This window comes from Anoplopoma fimbria, chromosome 19, assembly GCF_027596085.1.
Source record: "Anoplopoma fimbria isolate UVic2021 breed Golden Eagle Sablefish chromosome 19, Afim_UVic_2022, whole genome shotgun sequence".
Lineage (NCBI taxonomy): Eukaryota > Metazoa > Chordata > Actinopteri > Perciformes > Anoplopomatidae > Anoplopoma > Anoplopoma fimbria.
In genome coordinates, this window is record NC_072467.1 from 19,103,286 (window position 1) to 19,129,317 (window position 26,032).

General features: G+C 40.2%; 1 protein-coding gene across 1 annotated transcript; it reads left to right on the forward strand.

Moving 5' to 3' along the window:
- The first annotated feature begins 750 nt into the window (after positions 1–750).
- On the forward strand, positions 751–22,760 carry LOC129108679 (zinc finger protein aebp2-like). The gene is made up of 9 exons (XM_054620567.1): positions 751–1,364; positions 2,402–2,612; positions 3,771–3,878; positions 4,107–4,293; positions 6,126–6,250; positions 12,111–12,178; positions 19,301–19,414; positions 20,554–20,583; positions 21,787–22,760. Exons 1-9 carry the CDS (start codon positions 850–852, stop codon positions 21,791–21,793), a joined length of 1,365 nt encoding a protein of 454 aa, XP_054476542.1. The 5' UTR covers positions 751–849; the 3' UTR covers positions 21,794–22,760.
- Positions 22,761–26,032: the final 3,272 nt, after the last annotated feature.

Consider the following 26,032-nt stretch of genomic DNA (forward strand, 5'->3'; position numbering starts at 1 on the left):
CTAGTTGTTACTCTGATGCACAGAGAAGAACAAACACTCAAAGAAAATCCAGTAATTCTACTGATCCAATTAATGAAACTGCAGCCACATTATTGGACCAGAAATGGTAACAAGTAGTAGTGACTAGTGGAATGAGTGATAAGATAAGATAAGATAATCCTTTATTAGTCCCGCAGCGGGGAAATTTGCAGGTTTACAGCAGCATAGAGTAAAGTGCACACAAGAGACATAGTAAAGAAAGACAAGATAAAAAAAAAAATAAAATAAAAAAATAAAAATATAAATAAGCAATAAAAAAAGCAGTAGAAAAACACAATAACTGAAATATAATATTTACAGACAGAAAAAAACTATAGCCATGACAATAACTTATTTTGGGGCTCTTGGGGGAAATTTGCTCTTGGGCATTGTTTGGGTTAGTATTAAACAACTATTACAAATGTTAGTGTATTTAAATATTCAAAGGAGCCATTTAGGAGTTAAAAATGTTGAAAAGATGTTCATAAATTGATTTAGGTTCAGATTCTTTGCAAGTTTTTCCCCAGAAGTGGTCCTGCTGGATAATACTAAAAAAACCTGTGAACCCAGAACTTATTTTTCATTAAAACATGTGTTAAAGTATAAAGTAAAACTCAACCTTAAACTGTAGTAAACGCAGGCTTCCATATTTAAAAGAAGCTGTGTGATTTCGGAAACACATGGAAAGTTTAAATGCCAACGTCAGAGTTGACCAATCAGAGAGCAGACGCTGTGACGTGGCCCCGCCCTTCTTCTGCAGTCAGCCGTCCGTCGGTGCCACGGGTAAAAAACTCTCTACCTACGGTGTCTCACGGCACGTACGCCGCTGAAATGGCTGCCGCGGCGACGGAGGAAACCACCGTGCTGACTGCTGAGAATGCACCGTCTGCAGACACGAACGACTCCGACGGTAAGGAGAAAGACAGCGGCCCCACCGGAGCGGACACGGAGGAGCCGAGCAGCAGCGTAGAACCGAAAATGGAAGAGGTGGAGGCGGAGGAGGCGGAGGCGGAGGCCGGCGGAGAGGAGCCCGCTGCTGCGACGGAGAAGGCCGCGAGCGAGGCGGTGACCCAGGAGGAGACAGCCGCTCCTGCAGAACCGGAGCTAAAGATGGAGTTACGGGAAAGCCCGGTGGAAGGAAAGCACGAACATGCAACCGATAATGCATTGAAGGAGGAACCGGGAGAGGGCAGCCAAAGGTGTGCAGGGATGAAGAGCAAGACAGTGAGTGAAGACGGGGAGAAACCCGGCGGCGGGGGCGGGGAGCCGGACGACAAGAGGCGGCCGAGCGTGGAGATGTCATCCTCGGATGGTGAACCGCTGAGCCGCATGGACTCGGAGGACAGGTCGGTGGAATGACAGCTGAGTGTGGATGAGTGTCAATTGGCTAATTAACTCTCAAAGTCTCATTTATTTCCATTTGTACTAATCATATTATTTAGTAATATAAAGACTCTTGCTTGTTTTAGAAGCATGTTAAAATACTCTGCATGGATAGTTATTAAAAATGTACAGTACCAGTCAAAAGTTTGGACACACCTTCTCATTCAACTACTTTGAAGAATGTAAAATATAAAACATATTCTGGTTTGTTGAGCATTTGTTTGTTTACCACATAATTCCATATGTGTTCCTTCATAGTTTGGATGTCTTCAATATTAATCTACAATGTATAAAAAAAAAAGAAAAACCATTGAATGAGAAGGTGTTTCCAAACTTTTGACTGGTACTGTACATATTTTCCTTTTTCCTCATTGGACATTCCAGAGTCTCTGTATCTGCAATCATACAAAAGTATACATTTCTAAACTTTCTCTGCTGGTCAAACTTCACTCAAAAGCACATATTCAGCATATTTGTGGAGCAGGTTTCAGATTGTCCCATCACACTTGAGTAGAATAACATATTGGACCATGACTGTGTTACTCTGTACAAGCAAAATGATGCACAGAGAAGAACAAACACTCAAAGAAAATCCAGTAATTCTACTGATCCAATTAATGAAACTGCAGCCCAAATATCAAGTAGTAGTGTCTAGTGGAATGAGTGATGACTGAGCCCTTTTGTGACGTTGACAGCACAGTAAGTTAATAATCTAGTCCTAGGATGCATTGGTATAATTGATTTGACATGAGTGATGAAAGTGGCATGCATGGAAAATCACTTGCAGCCTGAAGGCTCTCACGCTTAGTAACTATCTAATGTGGCTTGAAACATCCGCACCTGTTCTTCACGGCTCTGCAAAGCCTCATCTAAACTATGACGATATTCTCGATGGCCTTAGCACCCATGTTTTATAACAATGGGACTGTGTTCCTCCTTATTCATATCTGTCTCTCTCTCTCTCTCTCTCTCTCTACCAACCCACCCTCCCCTCTCTCAGTATCAGCAGTACCCTGATGGAGATGGAGAGCACAGTGTCGAGTGGGCGCTCCACCCCTGCCATGATGAACGGACAGAGCAGCGTCAGCTCCTCCGGGGCTAAGACAGTGGCGTACCCCTGCTGCTGGGACCTCTGTCCGCAGTGCTTCAACTCCAGTCCTGACCTGGCAGAACACATCAGAGGCATCCATGTGGATGGACAGAGAGGAGGGGTCAGTAGACTTTGAACTTTTGCACAAACTTCATGTTGATCTCCTTTTTTCTGTCTGAGAGGTAGCCAAAGAAAGATATTGTCCTGTTTAACTTAACGTTGACAGTCCAGGCAGACACCCAAGACAGAGTTGAATGAATTGCTGCAAATGCAACCTTTTGATTATTAAAGGGTTTGTTCAAAAAGCTGTAGGCATTTAAACTACTTTCTACTGAAAGACTCACACTCAACTGTTCACTGTGTGTTCTGTGAATTATCAGGGACACGACAGGGACACTTTTTTTTTTGCAAAGAGATGTTGCTGTTGAACTTTTTCAAATATAGTTTGTCAATGTTTTGAACACTCAAATGGAATTAGATTCGTATTTACTTTATTGGAATTGAGAAATATTAGAGACAGATATCTTAAAACCTGGAAAACATATAAAAAGGCCAGATAACATTAGAGGTACAGTATGTGATAATTGTTTTGTTTAATACTGTGTGTGAACTGACAAAGTTTTATCCATTGCTTGATAACTGGCAGTATCATTACTCAGTACGCACTGAGAAAATACCTTTATGAATACAAATGTGGTAAACAGTATTTTTGTTGTTTTATGAATCATCTGTGATGGTCAGTAGCAAAAACAGGTTTATTACCAAGTAGGTTTTCACATACAATGAATTTGATTAAACATAATAATGGAACCAAACAAAAACTAAATGCTGAAAAAGTCAAAAAAGCGAGAGCTGTACAGTGTTTAAAAATGAAGATGATGGAATTTGCAAAATATGGACAAAAGAATGAGTGATTATTCAAAGTTTTGATAACGGGTGCAATGCAAAAATGTGTGATAATGTAACATGTTGATTTAGGTTCACAGTCACATGTTGAAATTTTCCATTTCCTGACTAAGACAAAACAGATACCAGAAAACACTTGAACCTCTTCCGCCTGTAGTCTGCATTCAAGAAAGTCCACAGACTATATGACTATATATATATATATATATATATATATATATATATATATATATATATATATAGATAGATAATAACTCTCTCTTTGTCTGTCTGTCTGTCCAATAAACCCGCTCACAGCAGTCATGGTCCCTCTTTCTCTCTCTGTTTTTGATAATTTTCTCCTCTCTTCATGTCTCTCTCTCACCTCCCTCAGGTGTTTGTGTGTCTATGGAAGGGTTGTAAAGTGTACAACACACCCTCCACCAGTCAGAGTTGGCTCCAGAGACACATGCTGACCCACAGTGGAGACAAGCCCTTCAAGGTAAAAAAAAATGGTTAATCAAATACAGTGCACGTCTGCAGCTGGTTCTCTACATTCTCATAATCAGTGAACTTTGCTATTTGATAATATTCTGTTTATGGGTAATATTTGTAGTATCAGCATATAAACTGAGTCATCAATTTAGCTTCAGTTATATAGAAGACTGGTTGCAGAGCCTGCTCAGTGGCAAATATACCAAATGCCCTTTGTTTTTGTGCTCTGCTGCAGTGTGTAGTTGGTGGCTGCAACGCCAGCTTTGCTTCCCAAGGAGGGTTAGCTCGCCACGTCCCCAGCCACTTCAGCCAGCAGAGCTCCTCCAAAATGTCCAGCCAGTCCAAACTCAAGGAGGAGTCGCCCTCCAAGGCCGGACTCAACAAGAGGAAGAAACTCAAGAACAAACGCAGGTGCTCCCTACGTACGTACCTAACAGGCACTCAAACTAACCTTAATTCAAAATGTTTCTCCTTGTAAGTTCCCTCTTTTCTTAATCGATAAGAATTTCAAAGTGAACACATTTTTTTAGGTACTGCCATGTTTGTTGTGCTGAAACGGATGTTTGTCGCTTCTAACCTCTCTTTTTTTTGGAGAGGCTGGAGCTGGACATCACGCACATAAACTGGAACAGACGCTTGTGCCAGCTAGACAGATTCTCTCCAAGGCAGTGCTCTGCATTTCAGAGAACAACTTTTTAGTCTATTTGCATAGTTTTTATCAGCGTTCTAGTGTTCCATAGCTCCCTGGTAGAACGTTTTGACTCCTATGGCCTGTGTCTATATTATACAAACGTTGTCCTTTTTTTAACTTGTGGGCCTCTTCTTGTCTTGGGATCCAAGAAATCATAGTTTTTACAGTCATAATGTGTGTGAAGTGAAAGTATAATATTTTATTTATTACATTACATACAGCTACAATGTTGCAGTTCCCTCCATATCTCACATTACTTGGAGTTTTACAATTTTAATTTAACATTTATATGGTCATTAAGAGACCACACCAGTGGTTTTGTATATTTCAGACCATTAGCAACAACATACTTGAAGTTATTGCCACCTGTTTTCCCAAGCATCACATTTCGATTGATTTCCTTCCAGATAGCCATTAGTTACATTCATTTAACAAAATCAGCATCAACTATCCTAGACTCAAAACTTTCCCCAGGTAGTGAACCTTCTCAGTTAACTTTTTTTGTTTAAGACTTTCACGTATGGATTGTAATCCAGGTGGAAAAGTAACCCTTTTTAAAACTCCTTAGTGGTGTATTCAAGGACACTCTTGTAATCTGACGGTTGATGGTTGAATGCCAAAAGACATTTCATTCACAAGACATGCTGCCAGAAAATATAATGCTAGACAAATCATAAGACATTGTGTTTAGAGTGATTGTTCTTGCTGTTTAAAAACAACTCTGAGATGTCAAATGTCAAAGTGTCTTTGAATTAGAAAGAGTCCAGAAAAACTCCAGCCCTAGCCCAGCACCAAATAAACTCAGGCTTGCAGACCTTTTAAATAGGTCTGGGTAGAGCTTGCCACTCCACTACAATCAGATGATAATGTAACATAATATTTCATCAAAAAAGTTGTTTCATACTAGAGTGAACTGGCTGCTAATCAGTTGCTTTCTTGAGGTTAATACTCTTGCATTATTCACTTCCTGTCGATTGATGATTGTTGCTTTTTTGCGTGAGGGAACAGTTGCAAACAATATTATTGTGAAGCCAAATGTGTATCCATTGAGTCTTAAGCAACATGTTGGGCAGCAGGGATAAAGCTGATGTTTGGAATATTATTTATCCAACTAAAACTATGTGTCCTCTGGGCTTTAGTCTCTGGACATGGCTAAACACTCAGCAATAAGGACAATTCAATCTAGCAAAACTTGTAAGAGGTGTTACAAAGTGCTTAGCATTGACCTCAGCCCCAAATCCTGAATAAATATATTTTCTTAAAACTGAATATGTGCAGTGAAGCACGTATTCAGAGCACTAAACCATAAGTATCACTGCCACAGTTTGCAGTGGAGTGTTGTACCTATTTCTTCAGTACCTCTGGCCATCTCTGTCGCTGCGAAGCAACATTTAGAAATCAAAAAGGATTTACATTTTTTAGTCATGAGATGGTTCTGATGTAGTTCTGGTTATATAACAATTCTTGTTTTTTTTAAGTCTTTCTATATCGGATCACAGTGGGAGTCCTGATGTTATGCTTGCTTGACTCTGCTCTCATATGAATCTGTTTTTCCTCCTCCAGCGAGGCCCCACGACTTCTTTGATGCCCAAACCATGGATGCTATTCGTCACAGGGCCATCTGTCTTAACCTCGCCACTCACATCGAAAGTGTGGGCAACGGCCACAGTGTGGTCTTCAACAGCACGGTGAGTCCGTGTGCAGCTTCACTACTTTTCTATGTCTTGTATTGATGGCCTCTGGCTACCTGTTTCCATTTGAATGGGTTCAACTACACCATGTAGCTGAGGGGAATCCGAGACAAGGACATCTGTGCCAAATGTTGGCAGAAATAATAAATATGCTATTTCCTGATCCTTAATCAGCATGAACAGAATTTAACCCAAGACATCAAAATATGAAAACTGCTTATTTAGGATTTAACATTACACACTTGCATGGGCCCATCATCAGAAAATTGACTTGCGATAAAGATGAATACAATTTTTATTTATTGAGTTTAAGGCTACTTCAAGTAAGAAAGGTCTAAACAGTTGACTTTTAATTTTATTAAAATGTTATATTGGAAAAATCCACATCACAGAGACTCACAATATCCTGACACAATGAGGATTCTGTTTAAAAAGGACTTATTTTGTAAAAAATATAATCTCAACATCTATATATATATATATTGAAAGGTCAATGAGTGATATAAATAATATGGTAGCAGAGGGCTCCATAGACACTGACATAACAAATATTCAACAATATTCAGCAGACAAAAGAAAGAATCAATTGATCTCTATTGAGGCATTGTTGAAAATATATGTATAAGTATATTGTTGGTACTTACCATGTTTAGGTTTAAATTTGAATCCATCTTATGTATAGTAAAAAGAAAACCTGCCTTTTCATTTAACAAATAATAGTTTCACATTTATTCACCTTTTTTTAGGTTTTGTTTTTTTTTAAAACTTTTTTATTAGGTGGTGTTTTACTATCAGACAACAGGGGGCGTGAAAGAACCACTATTTGCGAATCTGCCTCCTATCACTGCAGGTTTTTTCTGAGTGCACTTGAAGTGAACCTTGTGCATCGCCCCAAGGCTTGACGTTGTTTTTCTGTGAATCGCGCTTCACAGGAAAGACAATTGGATTGTTTTTCTGTACGGTGTTTGGTCCATTCTGAGCCCGGTGCGTGATACATTATTAATGAGCTCTAAAATGCCTTTGCACCTTTCTGTTGAGGGGCACGTATGAGCACTCACAGGAAAAAAAACAATGTTTCCTGTGAAAGATTGTCCTTTTCTCACTGACATCGGCTTCAAAGAGTGGAGGAATTATTGAGGGAGGTTAACCATGAAGACATCTTAGACGTGAATGACAGATTTTTTTTTTTTTTTGAACGACTGCTTTTCTTGTACAGTTCCACTAGGGGGCACTCTATCCCCTGTTCATGACCCCCACATTACATGACGATGGAAAAATGAAAGGGTCATCATCTGCTCTTTCTGAGCACAAACTCCCATATTCATATAGAAATGTACTCTTAGTCTGTGACAATGAATCTGTTTCCACTGGGAACTTCAGAGCAGAAATTTTGCCTGTATTGTCTTTTTCTAGCACTCGTTTTTTTAACGCATATATAGATTATACATTTAATGTGCTGTACTATTATAGCGTGCTACCTCCAGCTAACCTATTTCAAACAATTAGTGTGCTCAGAATCTACATTTTCTCCTTTAAAGAAAAGTGAAAACAGCTCATAGAGCACTACACATGTAATTCAAACCACCTACTCTACATTTGAAGACACAAACATACATACAGAGGGAGGAGGGTATTTTACAGGTTTGGTAAATAATATTGAAATGATAATGATTAAATTAAGGATATTTTCTGATGTCAATATCACAATATGGCAAGTGTGCAAAATCATGTAACAAAGCAAATCAAAGAACAGGGATCCACTGTTACATGAGATCTATTTCTTAATTTGTGTAAAAGAAAACTTCAATAACTTCATTAATGGATTTTAAGTGCAGATTGCTTGTGGAATCATACATTTGTACAACAGAAATTACCAGAAAAAATAACCATACAAGATCATATTGTCAAAATGATTTAAGTTTACTGATGCAAAGTCCGTAAATTGTTATATTATTGATAATGAAGCTCCGGTAGTTTAAACTTTACTCAAATACTTTTTTGAATATTATTTATTGAAATACAATTGAAAGTGTGTGTGTATGTGTTTGTGTATATGTATATGTGATGCCCACAAGCTTACAGATGATGTAAATAGACCTGCAGGTATTACGTGTGTCTCTAATGCATAAATGTACATTTACATCATGCTAATAGAAAGCTATGAAGCCACTTCATGCATCTCTTTCCCATTAAAAGGAATTCCCACTGCAAATAATTCCAGCATTTCTAAAAAAAATGTGCAACTCACTGTCAATGCTTCTGTTCCCGTTAAAGTGTTATTAGAGTGTTGACACTGGTGCTATTCACTACAGTATTTGTCTGCTCTCAGTCCCTTTCAACTCTTTTCTCCTTTGCTCTGCTCCCTGCAAACCTCAGCTGCTCACCAGCAGCCAAGAATTTTAAAAGAAAAGCCCCGAAAAAAAAAAAAAAAAAAAAAAAAAAGAAGATAAAGCTTGGGAAGAGGTTAAGAGAGGTAACCACATATTTGGACACAGACTGAGAGGGAGGAAGAGTCAGCCAGGGGAAGGGAGAGAAACAGAGACTTGGAGAGAAAGGACAAGCAAAAAGGGGTTAAGTGAAGTTCAGGGTCATGGAATCGGAAGGAGATCTGGCCAGTTGGGCATACATTCTCCTTCCCTCTGATCCCGGGAGGATTGTGGTGGAGAAGGACCGTGGCGCTGCGTCAGACCCCGGGGCCCCAGCGGACCCTCCCAGGCCTGGGGAGATGGAGTAGAGCTGTGGGGGTTCTGTGGAGTTTGGCCAGTGGGCCTGCCGACATGCCAGAGCCGCTCAGCCATGTTTATGATGGGATATATTTTTGTTATTCCGCCAAACTGCGTCATCCACAGCTTGACCCCCAGAAACTAGACAGGCACCCGGCTTTAGCAGGCCGGCCCTCCCCCGGCTCTGGTCCTGCGGTTTTCCCTGCCTTCTTTTGGAGCCTCACTAATGTTCACTCCCCATTTCCTCCTTGCTCTTTTCTTACCTCCCTCTCTTGGGTCTATAGAGGATTAAGATCTGTCCCTTAAAGCACAAACTGCCATCATCAAACCACTCTGCTCACAAATCACTTCATGCTGCTTAAACACAAGCCCACTTATTCATCTTCAGGCTTTACATACATGGTCATGGCCTGTTCAAGTGTAGCCGGAGCTTGTGATCATTAACCTGGTGCTGTGAGTAGCCGGGGGCCACAGGTTAAAAGCTATGCATTTTTAATTAAAAGGGCAGTGAAGCAGCAGCTGCTGGTGCACGCAGTCTTAGCCCTGAGACATTTACTCTAGGGCCCTTTGCAGCCAGCACAGGACTCAGGCTCGTGCTGCAGCCGGGCTGATGTCGACTCTGAGAAGTTTACTCTTCTTCGTGTGGGTCCATCGTGAAGCAGCAGTAGCCGGCCAAGTCCTGGTGGGAAGCCAGTAGATAAAGGCAGAGGGAGATAAACAAGAACACAATGCAATGACAATGTTAATTTATGAGGCAAGACTAATGCTCCGATAAGCTGGGAAGGAGTTTTTATTTATTTACAAAGATTGATTTGGAAACGTCAAAGTGGGGTCTCTAATAGCAATTCAATTTAATCTCAATAAAAAAACAAGAACAAGGAATATCCGTTTTGATTGGCAGGTTAACAGACGTCAGCACCTGTTGGCCTGTTCTCTAAAGATTATTGTTACTTTTATTTAACAGTAAAGAGTGACAGGATTTTTCAATTAATGAATTTAAAATATCAAATGCAATGAATTACATCAAGCAGAATACACAATAATTGTACTAAAGTGTTTGTGTATATACAGTCAAACAACACAACAGTTTAAAAGAGTCATTAAAAAACTTAATGTATTTACATATGAAATGTTATTTATAATGGCATATTTAAACTCTCCTAAAAAAGTTAGTAGATGAATAAAAAGCTTCAGATTTGTAATCGTTGTAGTGCTGAGGGAGTAATACAAACTTTTGTGATTCTTCATATGGTGTAATGGGCACAAGAGACATTGGAAGAAAAGGCAGCAAACTAAGTGGAGATTTACAGAATCTTTGTTTGTAAATATAAAATGCAGCAAATATTTAAGTGTGAGAAGCTCAAGTCATTTTACTGTTTCCTCCGTGAAGCTGTTGCTGCTGTGTTGCTCGGCAATCTTGTTTTCTTTTTCCATTCTTAAGAGTTTTACGCTTGAACATTATATTACAGACGAGAGGCAACAACAGCGTTGATTCGCCAACTTGGCTGCTGTTTGCCAAGCTTTTCACAGACAAAAATTAAGGCAACAAGCCAACAACAACAAAATTAATATCTGCTAGCAGAGCCAAAATCTTTCTTACAAAAAGGTGATCAAAGTATAGCTAAATGTGTCAGTGTCAGACTACAGCTTTGCACACCTCTTCATGCCCCTCTGTTACTCACGGCAACATTAGAGGAGGATATTTTCTAACAGTTTAGAAAGTACGGAAGAGATGACTAACATACTGTTTTGCTTTGTGCTAGACAGAAGACAAAAACATGGACCAGCATTGGAAAAAAAAAGGCAAAATTGTAAGATCAGGGAGATAAATAAAGATAAAGTTCAAAAGTTTTTGCTCAAAGTGGGAAGACAAGAAAGGCTGTAAGATGAAGATGAGATGGATTCTAGGTCTCTGTGTCTGTATCTGTGTGTGTCCTCTCGGTGGAGCCTCGTCCCTCCTGTCCTCAAACCAGTTTCCATCAATGCCGCAGCCATTCCCCAGAGTCACAGAAATCATTTCAGATATTTATGTGCGTAAGCGAAGTTCTTCACATATGAGCTCATTCCCCTTCCTAAAAATAGACATTCCTAACAAACAAAAAAAGCCAATTGACGCAAGAGGTTGTATCTCTGGCTATTTTTGACACTCCTGGTTATTTTTCTAGCTTTACTTTCCCCTACTGACAGTGTTTCTGTGAATTCCAGATGAGCTTTTACTATAAACCAACACAGCATGATGGATGAAATGGTATGCATGAAAAGGGCCAACTATGTAGGAAGTTGGATATTGTCTCAACTGTATTTTCACAAGAAGAAATACTTGGATATTTGTGGTTGTTTGGGCAGGTTCGGTCTTTCCTAGTTAATCCAGGTGACGGAACACCGATAAAATGAACACAACTTATAATGTTACTGCAGCAAATGTTAGACAGTCATCAGACTTACTCCTGTCTAAAGCGTTGAAGTGTCTGCTGTGGTGGATTATGTCAGCACCAGTGACTTGTTTACAGTGATAACTGCTCCTTGTGTAGCCCTTGTCCATCTTCTTTGCTCTCAAGAATGTCAGCCGCGATAAGCAGTTCTCAGTGAAGTCTAGATGCTTAGGATTTTAATTTCTCTGTCTTACACTGTGTTGCAGGGGAATGTGGGATATATAAATTTGAATCTCACTGAGCTCTTGCATGCATTATTAAGAGTGCTCACAAAGCTTATTAGTGTAATGATCAGCCACTGTATCACTGGGTGAGATGTTTGAAGCATGTAGCCTCATTATTCGTCGGAGAGATGGGGCCAGGATGGGGGCATGTCTTTGAAGCCTGTTCTCCACAGACGAGAGAGAATGCTGCAATAGGAGCCAAACCCAACACATTTATGCTAATCTGAAGCTTGTAAACTGTCCTGGAATTAACCATAAAATGTAGGTTAAATTATATGTCTGTGTCTATCTTCGGCGGTTACTTTCCATTGGTGAAGCTGATTAGAGGTTCCTCGGCTATGCATGGGCCGGATGCCAACGGTGCGGCAGCGACAAACTGACAGCATGAGGACAGGAGAAGTCATTTTCTTTGGCTCTTAGCACTTATTGTGTCCTTTTATTGCTCAGCTTGAGTTTTTGCTTGATTGTCCCTGTGCAGGTGGTGGCCAAAAGGAAAGAGGGGTCTGGCAAGGTGAAGGTCCTCCTACATTGGACACCTGAGGACATGTGAGTAAAAGGTCCCATGCATAATCCTGTACATCCCCATACACCTTCACCACAGCTAACATAGAATTAAAAAAATTGAGAAAATAGAAAAATATATGACAAATAGAGGTGCAGATAACAAATAATCATAATGATAAAACGCATGAATGAAAGTGCAGATACCAGTTCACTGTCAAAGGATCAGGTTATCATTGCAGGTGTCCAGCTTATTAGGCTAAACTGACAAGAGTTTACCGTCACGTTGCCGTAGTGGTATTGGGGGTAGTTTAACAAGTATGAATAAATGAGCCCAATATTGGACCCAATACTGGTTCTTAATAATAGAAACTTTTGCAAGTTGTGCACCTTTTGCTCTTGTAGTGAACTGCATAGCATAGCGGATACTTCTGAGTCAATTTGCAAAATGACCCAATACCTGCCAAAGTTATTCATTGTAGCTCTATTCCTATTGGGAAACTGGTTAAGGTAGATTTGAAATACTGTTCTGTATATGGAGGTAAAGGGTTTGTTTGCACGACAGATATGTGTCCATAAACACTTTGAGATTTATAGATATAAAATGTCACTGATCTACAAACAGGCACCACAACAGCACATTTACAAATCTCATGCACATTGCTTACCATGTAAAGTCTGGGCCATTCACACAAACATTTCCTTTTGGAGCAGCAGGAGTCGCGCGCATGTACAAGTGAACATCGACAATGTATACGTATCTCTCTGATAGTTTTACGACTCTCTTTTCCATCCAGTTGTGCACACGACATGGTGGCCTTCCTCTACGTCAGGGCTTGCTATAAATCTTCCCAACCTACCTCTGTTGGCTGATCCAATACTTGTTGTGGAGATCTCCCAGTGTCAGGATTCCAGGTCGCCTTATAGTCCCCTTATAGCACCTCATCTTGTAGTCCAGGGGCTCTCCTCAAAGGGAGCTGAGGGCATCAGCCGTGATTATCAGCCAGCACCCTCACTCAGTGTTGTGATGTAAAAGTCTCTGTCTCTCTCTGGTTGTGGCGCTGATTCTGTACCATCTGCTTGGCTTGGTCTCACTCAGACAAGCCTTCAATTTGTCCACTGAAGTGTCTTTTTGAAGGTTGGTTCAGCACTTAAAGTTATTTGATTTTTTTTTTTTTGTGGCTCCCCAATACGTTTTTAGATGAATACCCTGTTTAAGGGAAGGTGAACCTTGGCACCACTTAAGCCCCTTAAGCAATTTGGCAGAAGGGCGAGCAGGTTGGGGACTGTGCTTTGGAAATGGATCCGTCTCATAGAGAGAGAGAGAGCTTCACAGAACGCTGTAACATTCAGCAGGGTTCTTGCTCAGGGGAAGCTCCCACCACACGTCCTACACTCTCATTAAAGGGCTTGACTGCACGGCCTCTGAGTATGATCAGAGAGAGGAAGAGTGAAAGAGAGGAGAAATAGAAGGTGAAGGAGTTGGGAGATGAGAAAAGAAGTAAGCATAACAGGAAAAGAGGTGAGTAAAGGGAGAGGAGGAGGAGGAGGAAAGGAGAGGAGAACAAGGCCAAAAGAGACAAAGAAGAGGATGAACAACAAAGACAAAAATGGATTTGGCGAAGATGGCACCGGGCAGAGAAACCCAGATGATGCATCATGAAGTAGATCGAAGCTGACAGCTTCCGATGAACATACTGTAGCTAAACCCTTGTTCTCTCAGTCTTTTTCCCATCCTCCCTTTTTCCCCTCTCTGATCCACCTCTGCTATCTCCTCCTCGCCCGGCGTGTGGGAGTTTAATCTTGTGCATTGAGAAATAATGAGAGAAAAAGGGAAAGAAGAGAAAGATGAACTTTGGTGATCAGGAAAGACTCCTCAGATTAATTCCAAACAGAGAGACACAGATGGAGATTAATACTGAGACTCAAAGACGGATAGAGGCAGAATGGATGAGGGAAGGAATGGGGGAGACAGAAAATGGACGAAGGTGAGAAATGGGAGTAGGAAGAAAATGGTTGTGGGAGAGAGAATTGGAAGGCAGAAAGAAAACAGAGAGTGAATGATGGGGAGTAAACAGAAAGATGGAAAAAAAGAGAGTGAGGTGCTATTTTTATTCTCCGTCCATGCAAGTCTGCGATGTTACTGATTCTTGTTCTTGCTCTGATCATTAATAAGCATAACCGATCCATAGAGGGATGGTGAGGGAACACACAATGATATCTTTATCTGTCAGGGTGGTTTTATTATCCCCCAACAGATAAAGCTGACCAGGAGATTAATGTATGTAAATGATGTATGCATGTATTTTTTGGCAGATTTTATCAGCTGTAGCTAGTTAGCTAAATAAGCTAACATTAGCTCCATGAATTGGCTCAAACCTCCACCGGTGATTTTTAACAATTAAATCAAGAATCTTGTCAAAGGGATCAATTTATGGCGACATGCACGACATCATCCGAAAAACGCAAAAGGCTAAAATCTCAAGTCCCAGGCAAAATGTCAGTATCCTCATCAGTTGATGCTTGACATGGAAGTCATGGAAATGAGGAGAAAGCGTTCTTGTGTTGCAGTGTCGAGGTAGTCAAGGTATTTCATGTGGCTTTTTGGGTTGCAGGGATGTTCATTAAAAAAATTCACTTAAGAGCTGGAAAGAGCTGCTAACTTTAGCCTAAAAATCGGACAGTTCCCCGCTAGTTAGCTGGACATGCTAATGATTGCAGCGAAATTAGAGGAGATACACACACTATTTAAACCTTTTCTCGACACCACCCTGCACACTTTTCAAATGACAGCAATTGCTGATAGTACAGCCTCACTCACACCGCTTCAGCATGTGGAGAAATCAAAAGCTTTACAGGCATTCAATCGCTGCTCAGGGAAGGGATCTAGTGTCCTGTAAACTGTTTTGAGACATGCATGGTTGGTAGTGAGTGTCAATTTGTCCAAGTTAATATTTAGCCTTCTGCTCAGTGTAATGCACTCGTATCTGACGGACAATATGGTGGTCATTTAGTCAGCCATCAAGTGTCATGACCCTAAACACCAAGTTCAACATCGAGTGCTGTACTGTGTGTGTGTGTACGTGTGTGTGTGTGTGTGTGTGTGTACGTGTATGTTTGTCAGTCAATGATTAGCCGTGTGAATGTGGGAGGTCATGTTTATTAATGTCGGAGAAAACCATTCACATTCTGACCGACACTCATTAACTCCATTTGGATTAATGAGTAACTGATTAACACGAACCATTCTGAACATGAACCACCACCGGCTCGCTAAGGAGGAAGAGGGGGTGGGTGGGAAAAAGAGAACCATAATTGCTGTCTAATCTTTGATGGATGGATGAATGGATTCCTCTGCATGCTGTTGAATGCCGCCAAATAACAAATACACAGTCAGTGACAGTGAACGCCTCGAGCCACTGGATGCATGCTGGGACATCATTTTTGTACAAACTACACGGTGCTTATCATTCATGCACAACATGGGTTTTATCTCTTAAACCTTTGTTAGCTAGTTTGTGATGTTTGGTAACTGCGTTTATATTCACAAGGCAATGAAAAAAAGCAAAATTTGCATAGACTGTCACCAGATGGTAGGGCTTTTGTGAATGGAAGTTTTTCGCCCTTTTGATATATGGCAAAATTTCCATAATAATATTAAAATATGCAAGCTAGATTAACAAAATAAAATTTATATGTAGTGGGGAAAAGTATAAACTTGAAAAAAAAATTGTATTTCCCTCAACCTAAACAAATGAAAGTAAAGCTGATAAGACAATACCTGTTTGAAATTGTTATTTCTATTTAATATAAATATTATATATATATATATATATATATATATATATATATATATATATATAACCTCAATCTCGTATGGCTGTGCTGGAAAAGAATGCATCAAATTCCATGATATGACTTTTATCTATCGTATGTATTCATAATATAAACCTCCCCAACTCCCTAGGGTGAAAAAACATCCTGGAAACTTCGTCACATCAAATTGGCAACAGTAATTCAGCGTGAAGAAGTGGGTCAGAGATCAAGCATCTCTAAATACACTAATTGTCGGGAAGCAGCTTCCATTGGAGCTGTGAAAATGCTTTCGCTTCTTTGTGCATATCTTTTGATGATGGAGGGACAGCAGTACATGAATGACTGAACGTATTATGAGTGTGAGTGTCATATTGTTCTGCACCATAAACAGTTGCATATCTGGTTTACAGTAGAGAGAATAAACGAAACAAAACTGCACTTTGACACTCTAATGCAGGTTATAAATGTAGTAACGTTTACAATTGAGGAACCACTGCTTTTATGTTATAGTAATAAAACAATCTTCCTATCAGGTTTAAAGGGTTGCACACAGAGAAACCAGTCATATAAACATAGACGTCAATCAAAAGGTATGAATTTGCCAAATATAATCCGGCTCCTCCCTTTATTCATCTGATACAACTTCGGGTTTATCCCTGAGGAGGATGAGAGGTTGATAGTGATGGTCAACTATGAGTTTGGTTCAATCAGAATTAGCATGGCAATCCACTTTATACATCTTTCTCACTACTATAGAAATATTTAGATTAGTTACATCCATTCATAAGGCATTTGGGAGTGTAATAACAATAGTGAAGTGTCTGTACTGTGATTCTGCCGTCTCACTCTCTTTAGGCAGCAATGACCTTTGCCGTCTCTGACCCAGCTCTCTGAGCCGGCTCTCTTCTGACGATGCAGTTTATAAGGACGTTGTACTCTTACAGTCCTTCCTGCTGTTCCATATAAAGCCATCTAGTGTGTTAGCGATTAAACATATACTTTGCTGTTTTTGTTATGAACTTATTGCTCCTGTCAACACTTGGAGCTTCAAGGCCCGGAGCCCACCATCCATCCATCCAGGCTGGTAGGCTGGGCTTCACTCTGGCAGTAGCTCTCCCTGCAGAGGCCTCACTCACAATATACATTTCTGTCTCGTAAAGAAGAAAGCCAAATAACAGTCTCTGGAAAATTAAAGTAAATCCATTTGTCTTTATTTAACTTGGTGTGACTGAGTGGAGTCTTCGGGTGGAGATGTCTTTGAAAATCTGTTTGTGTGTGCGTTTGGGGGAGGGATATGAACACTTGGGTGTATAAATGTGTGTGCATGAGATGTTTGTCACATGCTCCCCCCCCCCCCCCCCGTGCAGCCCTCTTTGTGTGCTTTAATCCATCCGAATATAATAACTCATCAGTACCACAGGACACTGGCTCTGACATGTTTGCAGTGACTCTGGAGTGGATCGGGCAAATGAGCGTGCTCACACACCAACACACATGAGTGTTTACTGCATATTTAACACTCGGCGGGTCCTCATCTGTCATTTGAGGTTTGGGTTGCACAAGGACACTAACTCAAGACTAACCCAAACTTTAAAGCTGCTTTGAAGGGAGCTGTTTCTTGTCTTGTCGCTGCCTCTTCTCAACTTCCTCTTTCTTCCCTTCCAAACATTAAAGGGGCTAGGGACACTTTCACCATGCACGACAGAATGAAAAAAAAAAAAAAGAAAAAAATGTAACTAATTTAGTTCGTATCAATTAATATAATGTATATCATCATACATTTTAGAAATGACCTAACTAAATACCCTTTTAATGCTTTTACCTTAATTAAAACTATTTCTTTATCCCATTAGTGCTCACCCATATATTAAAAGTCAACACCTTTGCATGAGCAAAATACTTCATTTTAGCTTTTGTTTTATTTCTATGGCTTTCTAAACCTATTTCTAAAACATGTAGTTGTTTTTTGTTTGCTTCCTTTTTTTTTTTACATTTTTGTTATGTCTCACTCTTTATGAATTATTTAAAGTACCCAGGTAGGATATTGGTAGATTTTAAGTACACTACTGTGGATTAACTGTGGAAGTTTAAAGTATTTGCTAAAATATCCTATGTCACAGACTCCACCTTTTAAGAACTTAATCATGCCATAAACAGAAGGTGAAATCTCTGTTAAAGTGAGCTTTTGTACATTAACATTATCAACTCCTTTTTTTCTTTTTTTTTTTCTCCCTGTTTTTTTCAGTTTTTCATTCGTCAGTTTTCTTTCACCTTTCTCCTTTTGTTCTCCGTCTCTTACCTGCACCTAGTTGCGCTGACTGTGATGCATGTGAAGTGCAACCTGCACACCATCCCGCTGAATGGGCCTGACTAGGCATGTGAATGAGAGATTTGGCTGGGTGGCTGCCTGCCTGCCTAACTGCCGCCTGCAGTGAGCGTGCGTGCGTGCGTGCGTGCGTGCGTGCGTGCGTGCGTGCGTGCGTGCGTGCGTGCGAGTATGTCTGCATCTCTGGGGGCTCCTGCGATGACGCACGTAGTGACGGGGGGGAATGCTGGGGGTGGAGACGGGGTGGGGGCTGCAGGAGGGAGGGGAGGCGCAGTGGACTCGCAAAGCTCTTTGTTTCTACTGCACCTCGACTTGCCGTGCCAGCGCTCGCACACTCCCTCCTTTCACAGGGGGATCACACTGATGAGGGTACAGTGGGGTGCAGCCGAGCAGTACAGTACATCATGTGCACATGTGAATGTGCGGCCATCTCTGAAGACAACACCTCCCCTACTCTCTAGCTTAAAAAGGGTGGACAAATGTTGGATCATTTTGAATGCACAAAAACACGCTGAAATACACACAGTCTTTCACTTGTCCCACATTTGATTTTTAAGTGCACACAAGTGAACAAATGGCAATTATGAAGATAAAGTGTAGAAGTTACTTGATAATTAAGTAATTCCTGTCCTGTGTGTGTGTGTGTGTGTGTGTGTGTGTGTGTGTGTGTGTGTGTGTGTGTGTGTGTGTGTGTGTGTGTGTGTGTGTGTGTGTGTGTGTGTGTGTGTGTGTGTGTGTGTGTGTGTGTGTGTGTGTGTGTGTGTGTGCCCGCCGTCCGTGTGCCTGTGTTGGTCCCAGTGCTTTGGTCAAGGCCACGTTACTTATGGAAACATACTCAGTGTTCAGAGGAAGGTGTTAACATGTGCGCTGGACTCAATGAGGCTCTTTGTCCATCCCTCTCACCCCTTTCCATTCATCCTTACTCCTACTCTACTCCCATTTTCTCTCCCTCTTTCTTGTTAGCGCTTCAACCCTGACCACATGTCTTTTCTCTTTGTGTGTGTGTGTGTGTTGTTGTTTTACAGACTACCTGACGTGTGGGTGAATGAAACGGAGCGATCTCAGCTGAAGTCTAAAGTGGTGCACTTATCCCAGCTACCGCAGGACGCTGCCATGCTGCTAGACCCGAACATCTATAGGTGAGTGTGTGACGACACCAGTGGCCTCTTTGCACACACACACACACACACACACACACACACACACACACACACACACACACACACACACACACACACACACACACACACACACACGACTTATCTAATCCGCATTTAGGTGCCACAAAAAAGTGTTTGAAAATGCTTCAACTGCCCTCCACTACTGTGTGTGTGTGTGTGTGTGTGTGTGTGTGCCCTTAATACTTTGTTCCACCAGGTGGCACCAACTCCTGTATTCAACAATTAGATTAAAAAGGCCCGTCCAGAGAAAACACTTTTTGTTTGTTTCTCTGTGCGTGCATCTGTGCGTGTGATGAGACAAAACATTTTACACTGTACAACCTGATCAAGTAGGTCAGCTGCAGTTGCAAACATGATTTTCAGAGATCACAAACGCATAAAACAAAATAGAAATATTGACAATTACAGATTTTAAACCAGGAAAAATAATGTCTTGCTGGCATTCAAATGCAACTCCACTGTTTATATTTGCTCTGTCTTCAAGTTTATCACATTCCACTAAACATTAACTATGGTGTTATTTGAATCCTGAGCGGACTTGGTTCGCTCATCACTGAGATGAAAAAAAACAAGGTTGGCTTTTATGATGCACCATAAAAGGCTGAAAATGAATCCAGAAAGAGGAACAATGTGCCTAAAATAACAAGAGTGGTCATCTTACCGGAGATATATGGCTCACCAGTGTGCTGATCAGCACACAGGCAGGCTGGCTGATTTTAATTAGACCTGAAGGCTCAGTAACTGCAGGGGCTGCTGCTGGACTCTGGTTTCATAGTTGAATATAACCGTCAGCACTCAGCCAGTTTATGTCAAGGTTGTCCTAATGCATGAAATCCCCAAACAAATGAGCTGGTTGGTTCCTGTGGCAGTAAATAGAGCAGCGTGTTTGAACCCCTCTACATGTGAATGGGATGGCAGGAAGAGACTGACGTAGTGGCAGTCTAGGATTATATTGTTTCAACAATGTTTCCATGTTGAGATTCTTGCACTTTGTCATAAGTCCTGCTGGACTGAAATCAGCTCTTAACACATGATCACATTGTAAGATGTTGGGTTTTTTTGCACAGTGGCCTCACAAACTTTTCCTGTCTTTTCAGAGCACTTCCTCAAAAGCGGCTGAAGCGCAGGTAAGCTGAAACCACGCATCCTGTGTGTTAGATATAGATCAGAATATATATTGATTTACACTTAAAGGTCCGTTTAGATATGGATTCTACACACACAGTACAACGGTGTGTGTCTTTGGCTGAAACACAGTCTTGTAGTAGCTCGCAGCCAACAGTTAGACTGGTGTTAATCAATTACAGTAAGTGCACAAGTTATGTGACCTGGTTATTGATGCCGACACGTTTAACAACAAAAGTAGAATTTGAAGTGGATACTTAACAAAAAGTACAGAACCTCATACTGTATTGTCTCGACAAGTCATACTATACTGTATTGTCACCACAATTACTCATTATAAGTATATAGGAATAGATAAATGTAATCCAACTATTGTATTTGAAAATTTTTCATGCACACATATCTTCTTGAGTATAAATATCGAGGGATTTTGCCTTTTGGGTTATTTTCTTCTGATTTCTTTTTGTTCTTAAATTCAGTTTTGAATGTAATTATTATATGTATTTTTAATAAGAGCAGTATTTGCATAGTGTTGCAGTCACTGGATGCACAAAAAGGGTAGGCTGATGCAAAAAAGATAGCTGAGTGATGCATTGATGTAACGGCATCATTTCCTTTAATCAACATCCGTTGTCCGTGCACAGCTTTGTAGTTCACAGTAAAGTTGGTCTGTGTATGCAGACAACACAGAGCTGCGGCATAATTCTTGCTTCATAGCTCAACTCATCATGCGTCTATACTGTTGTACCATACGCTTTCAATTTTCATATTCTTTGTGCTCTAACGGAGATCAAAATATGCTGATGCCTCGATGGTATGGTAATAATCGTGCATCTGCAGTATTACTCGTAGCTCTGGCTCCACCGTGGTGAAACATCATCATAGACGATTACTTATCGCCTACAGTTTCACGGTTCCTATGTACCGTGAAGCCAGTTAATTTTGGAGCCACGACCCCTTGGCATTCCCTTGTCTCACTCAAAAACGAGGTCATATTTGGCAGTTGTTCATTATTCCATTAATTGACCTCAGTAGTTCAGTGCAGCAAAAGCTCTAAAATACACAGTGTAATGCATCTACAAATGAAGTCAGCTCTGAACATCCAGGATAAAGACCATCTCTCATACTGTAATCTCTCTCGTGGCACACTGAGAACCACTCATTCTCTCCCTCTCTGTCTCTTTCTCTCCTGTCTTTGTGCTCAGCCTCTAAGGAGTCATCTTTGGACTTGATACTTAAGGGGAAATGCTTGTGCATAGGAGGTTTATCTATATGGGAGGGGACGCTCTTCATCCGTCTCCGCTGAACGGGGGAGTGAAGTGGCGATAAAAGGAAACAAAACTTCACGATGCTGCATATTTTTTCTCTTCAGTTTTGTATATCTGAACTGTTGTAGCCAAACGTGGTGGAGAATGGGACTAACATTTTTTTAAAAAGTTTGTTTGCATCATGAATTCAAATGAATGTTTTTTTAACAAGCACCAAACTGAAAATATTCTTAATACCCAATGGTGTTAAAAAAAATGTTTTGTGTAACCATGTCAGAAAATACAACATATTTTATAACTGTTTTTTGTGTAAACTATTTATGCAGATTTGTAACTTATTTTTTTATACCATGAAAATGCTGTTGTAATGTTGATTTTTGTGAAGGTTTTAAACAGAACCGTATTTACTGTGATAATATATGTTAACCGTCACTTATAGGCATATTTGGAAATTCTTAGTTGTAACTAAGCTGTACATGACAGAAGTCTTAACATATTAGCCTATTTATACCTCCTGAATGCATTACTATTACCCGTGTATATGACAATGAAGAGTGAGGTTGTGCCAGGCATAATCTTATTCTTACACAGTTTGTAGACAGTCAGCATACAAATGACTAACATTTCATCAAACACTCTAAGTGTAAATCACAACATACCCCCACTTCCTCTTACCCAAGTAACATAAACTGTGTATATCATAGTTGTTGTGCTACATTTACGTTACTGCTATTTAAGCACTCAACATTATTGTTAAAAAAAAAGGTGTTTTCTACTGTATGTGATGGAAATGGAATGCTCTGTAATAAAAAGAGGGAAACGACAGATGTTGTTTGTGCAGATGACGAGGATGCAAGTTGTTTGAATGGCAAAACAAAGGAGCAATGCATCCATTGTAGTATGAATATGAGTTCCGTATGTGTGCGTTGGAGGGGATTGGCTGGGTTATTTGGCGTCCATTAGCAGAGCAGCTTTGGGAGCGTGCTGTGGAGGAGCTAATGACTGGGCCGGCAGGGCAGGACCCCCGCTAGCCTCAGCTGTTAGTGAACATGCCTGCAGAGAAAACTGAGTTCAGGGAGAGGTCCTCTTCAATATGGCTGCACTGCTCTTCAATATCTCATGCACTTACACACTCACACATACAAAATGCATGGGGAGTTCAGCATGTGGAACTATAATGAGGCCTTCAGGTGTTGTTCCATTCTTTTGTTGGGGGGGGGGGGGGCACTGAAAGTTTTTTGGCACCCTGTAGATTTTGTGTGCTTTTGTTTTATGTCCCTCCCATATCAGCAATGGTCTGTGGCAGCTCTTAAGCTGTTGCGCGGCAAATTGATAAGAGATGAGTCCAAGATTTGCAGGAGACGCACATTGGGGTCGTTACAATGACGCCACCATCAGCCCCACTTACTTTACGGTGAATTGTGAACCTTTTCATGTGTCTACGAATATCTTTGGTCTGGTTTCTTGGCTCAAAATAAATAAAAAACAAGTAACTAGAGAAATATTCTGGTCAATTTGAACTATTGCCAGCCTTTATATCTGAAAGTTTCCACTTTAATACTCCCAAAGTGAGCAAATGAATGTGTCAGTGAAAATGCATAGCTGATACATGAGCCATAACGATAAGAAAAAAAAAAGCCATGTTGCAGTACCATTAGGCCTTCATACGCATTTAAACTCTTTAAAAAAATTGCCATATTTATTTTTTTGTTATACTAAGTTACTAAGAATCATTGCAAGTCCATTAACATGATCAGTTTAAATACATATTTATCTCCTCATCTACAGGACTTATTCATCATATATGAAAGAAAAGAACATTGAGATACCTTGATTGACTTCTGCAGAGGATTTCATAAATCAACCCATTTAACTTTTGACGTTAGGTTATTCTTGTATTGGTTTGAAGACACAAACACATGAAAACCAACTGCAAACACCATAACACCTGTTCAGAAGTTAAAGGTTATAGAGTAAGTCCCATTTTAATGCTTAAAGATGCATTTAACACACTTTTTTTTTGCTTGCAGTTTGGTAAGTAGAGTGTTGGACTTATCACAGGATCACAGAACGGCAAGCAGGAAGTTCTCAATGATAAGCATGTACTGTGAGGTGAGAGTGTGCACGTTATTCACAACAATTCAGTTACTCATGAGTCATACTGCAAAGACAGTTGAATAGGCGGTTTTTTTAGTATCAGTGCGTGAATAACTTTCCCACAGTTCAGTGGACAACACTCGATTAATCACCTGCAGACCGTTTGGCTGTGACAAAGTTTGAATCGGGGTTAGCAACAGGAAGTAGGTCACATCTGCAGTGCTTTCTCCGTTATTGATCAATATTTCAGAGTAGGAGGACCGATGTACTGTGCTTGATGTGCTCTTGCCTTGATATCTCCTTTTTTATATTAATATGAACCCTTAGCTGCTGTCTCTCTTTTCAGGATTGTCGAGCATTAATAGTTTTTGGCAGCTCCGGTTTAAATTTTTAAGTTCTTTATCCCATGTCTGTTGATCAGGCCTTAAGTCTAGCAAAGAGTGTTCATTTTTTGCTTTTTTTTCCTATGAGAATTACTGTTACTAGTTACTCAAATATATATATATATTATGATTTACTTGAATGTGCCTCGACAATCCATAAGTGCCCATTCAAACCTGCAGATATTTTATCTTTTTTTTAAAAATTGTTTTAACATATCATAACCTAGAACCAGGAAACTTGAGCTTTATAGATATTAATGTATATAGCTAGAACGCATAATATCCAACTTTGGAAGCACTTCAATGTTCAATAATCCCTGTCGTTGGATCGAGTATCCATGTTTCTTAATGTCTTCATTCTTTGGAGTATCGTATTTAAAACGTTTCCCTCAAGTGAGTATTTGCAGGATGTTTTGAATGAAACAATAGCACATTGTTACCGAGGTTTGTTTTCGAACCATGACTTCAGAGGTGACATCAGTTGGAGCGAACAGAATGATTGATAGAAAGACTGGGAGGCAGATTGAGAAAGTGGACAGCAGCTCTGCCTGCAGAACCTAATCCCGCCCTCAGCCTGTCTGAGAAGGAAACGCTGGGACTCTACCCTGAAGTGATGTCTGTTCACCCAACCCATGAGATATGTTTCCCTTCCTTGAACTCCTCTTCTTCCAAGTATGATGCCAATCCCTATGTCGACTGAAAAATCCCAGAAAGACATTTGTTTTTTGTTTTGGATCAATCCAAAGCAAAAAAAAAAAGTATTGACGTCACATTCTTTAATATTGATTTCACAGCAACACCAGTAATGGTAGAACATTCTGTCCTGTGATGTGAACTTCATTGAGCCGGTCCATTAGTCATGTGTGACAATGTGTCTGTACGTGTTGTCCACATTGGTTCTGTGGTCCAACTGCTCAAACGTGAAACTCTTCCGTTGGCTACATCTCTTCTTACACTTGGTCCTGAATCATCCATCTGAGTTTCTCGTTGTGCACAAACAAATCTGCCGCTTTGCTTTTGGCTACATGCATCGCTGTCTGCGTAAAGAAGGAAGGCGTTACATAAGGACCCAAAGCGATGAGCTGCTGCTCTAAATCCCAGATTGAAATAGTTTTTTTCCACCCTGTTTCTGAAATTTCTGAGAAAGAAATTCATGGAAATGAATAAGACTTGTTCACTGGTAAACCTAAACCTAAAAGAGCTCAGTTACAAGTATTATGTCATAAGTTGAATAATTGTTGTGGCATACCTAATGCTGTGGGAGCAGCGGGCATCAGACTTTATGATTAAATTGATTAAAATGTATCACAAAAGTGGTTCGAAACGATTTTGATCATTAGTTGGGTCTATGTTATGATGCATGACAGTAAATCAGCCAATTCCGCAACTTTTGTAGCTTATGTGATGAATTACAACAAATAACGTCAACTCCTTCGTCCATTCTTTGTCTCTGTAGTATGCATTTTAAAAGTATCAGAGGCACGATTACAGATTCTGATTTAAAAAAAATAAAATTAAAAAATTCCTTCCACCTGTTTTCTCTCTGTTTTGTCATGGATCAAATATATGGCCCGGCTACATTGATCACAAATTGAAAACCATGTTACATTTTTTGGTTTAAAAAAAATTATTAATAAATGTCTTTTTTTGTGTTTGTCAAAACTGACTTAAATGCTGGGATTTTTTCTTTTTCTACGATTAAT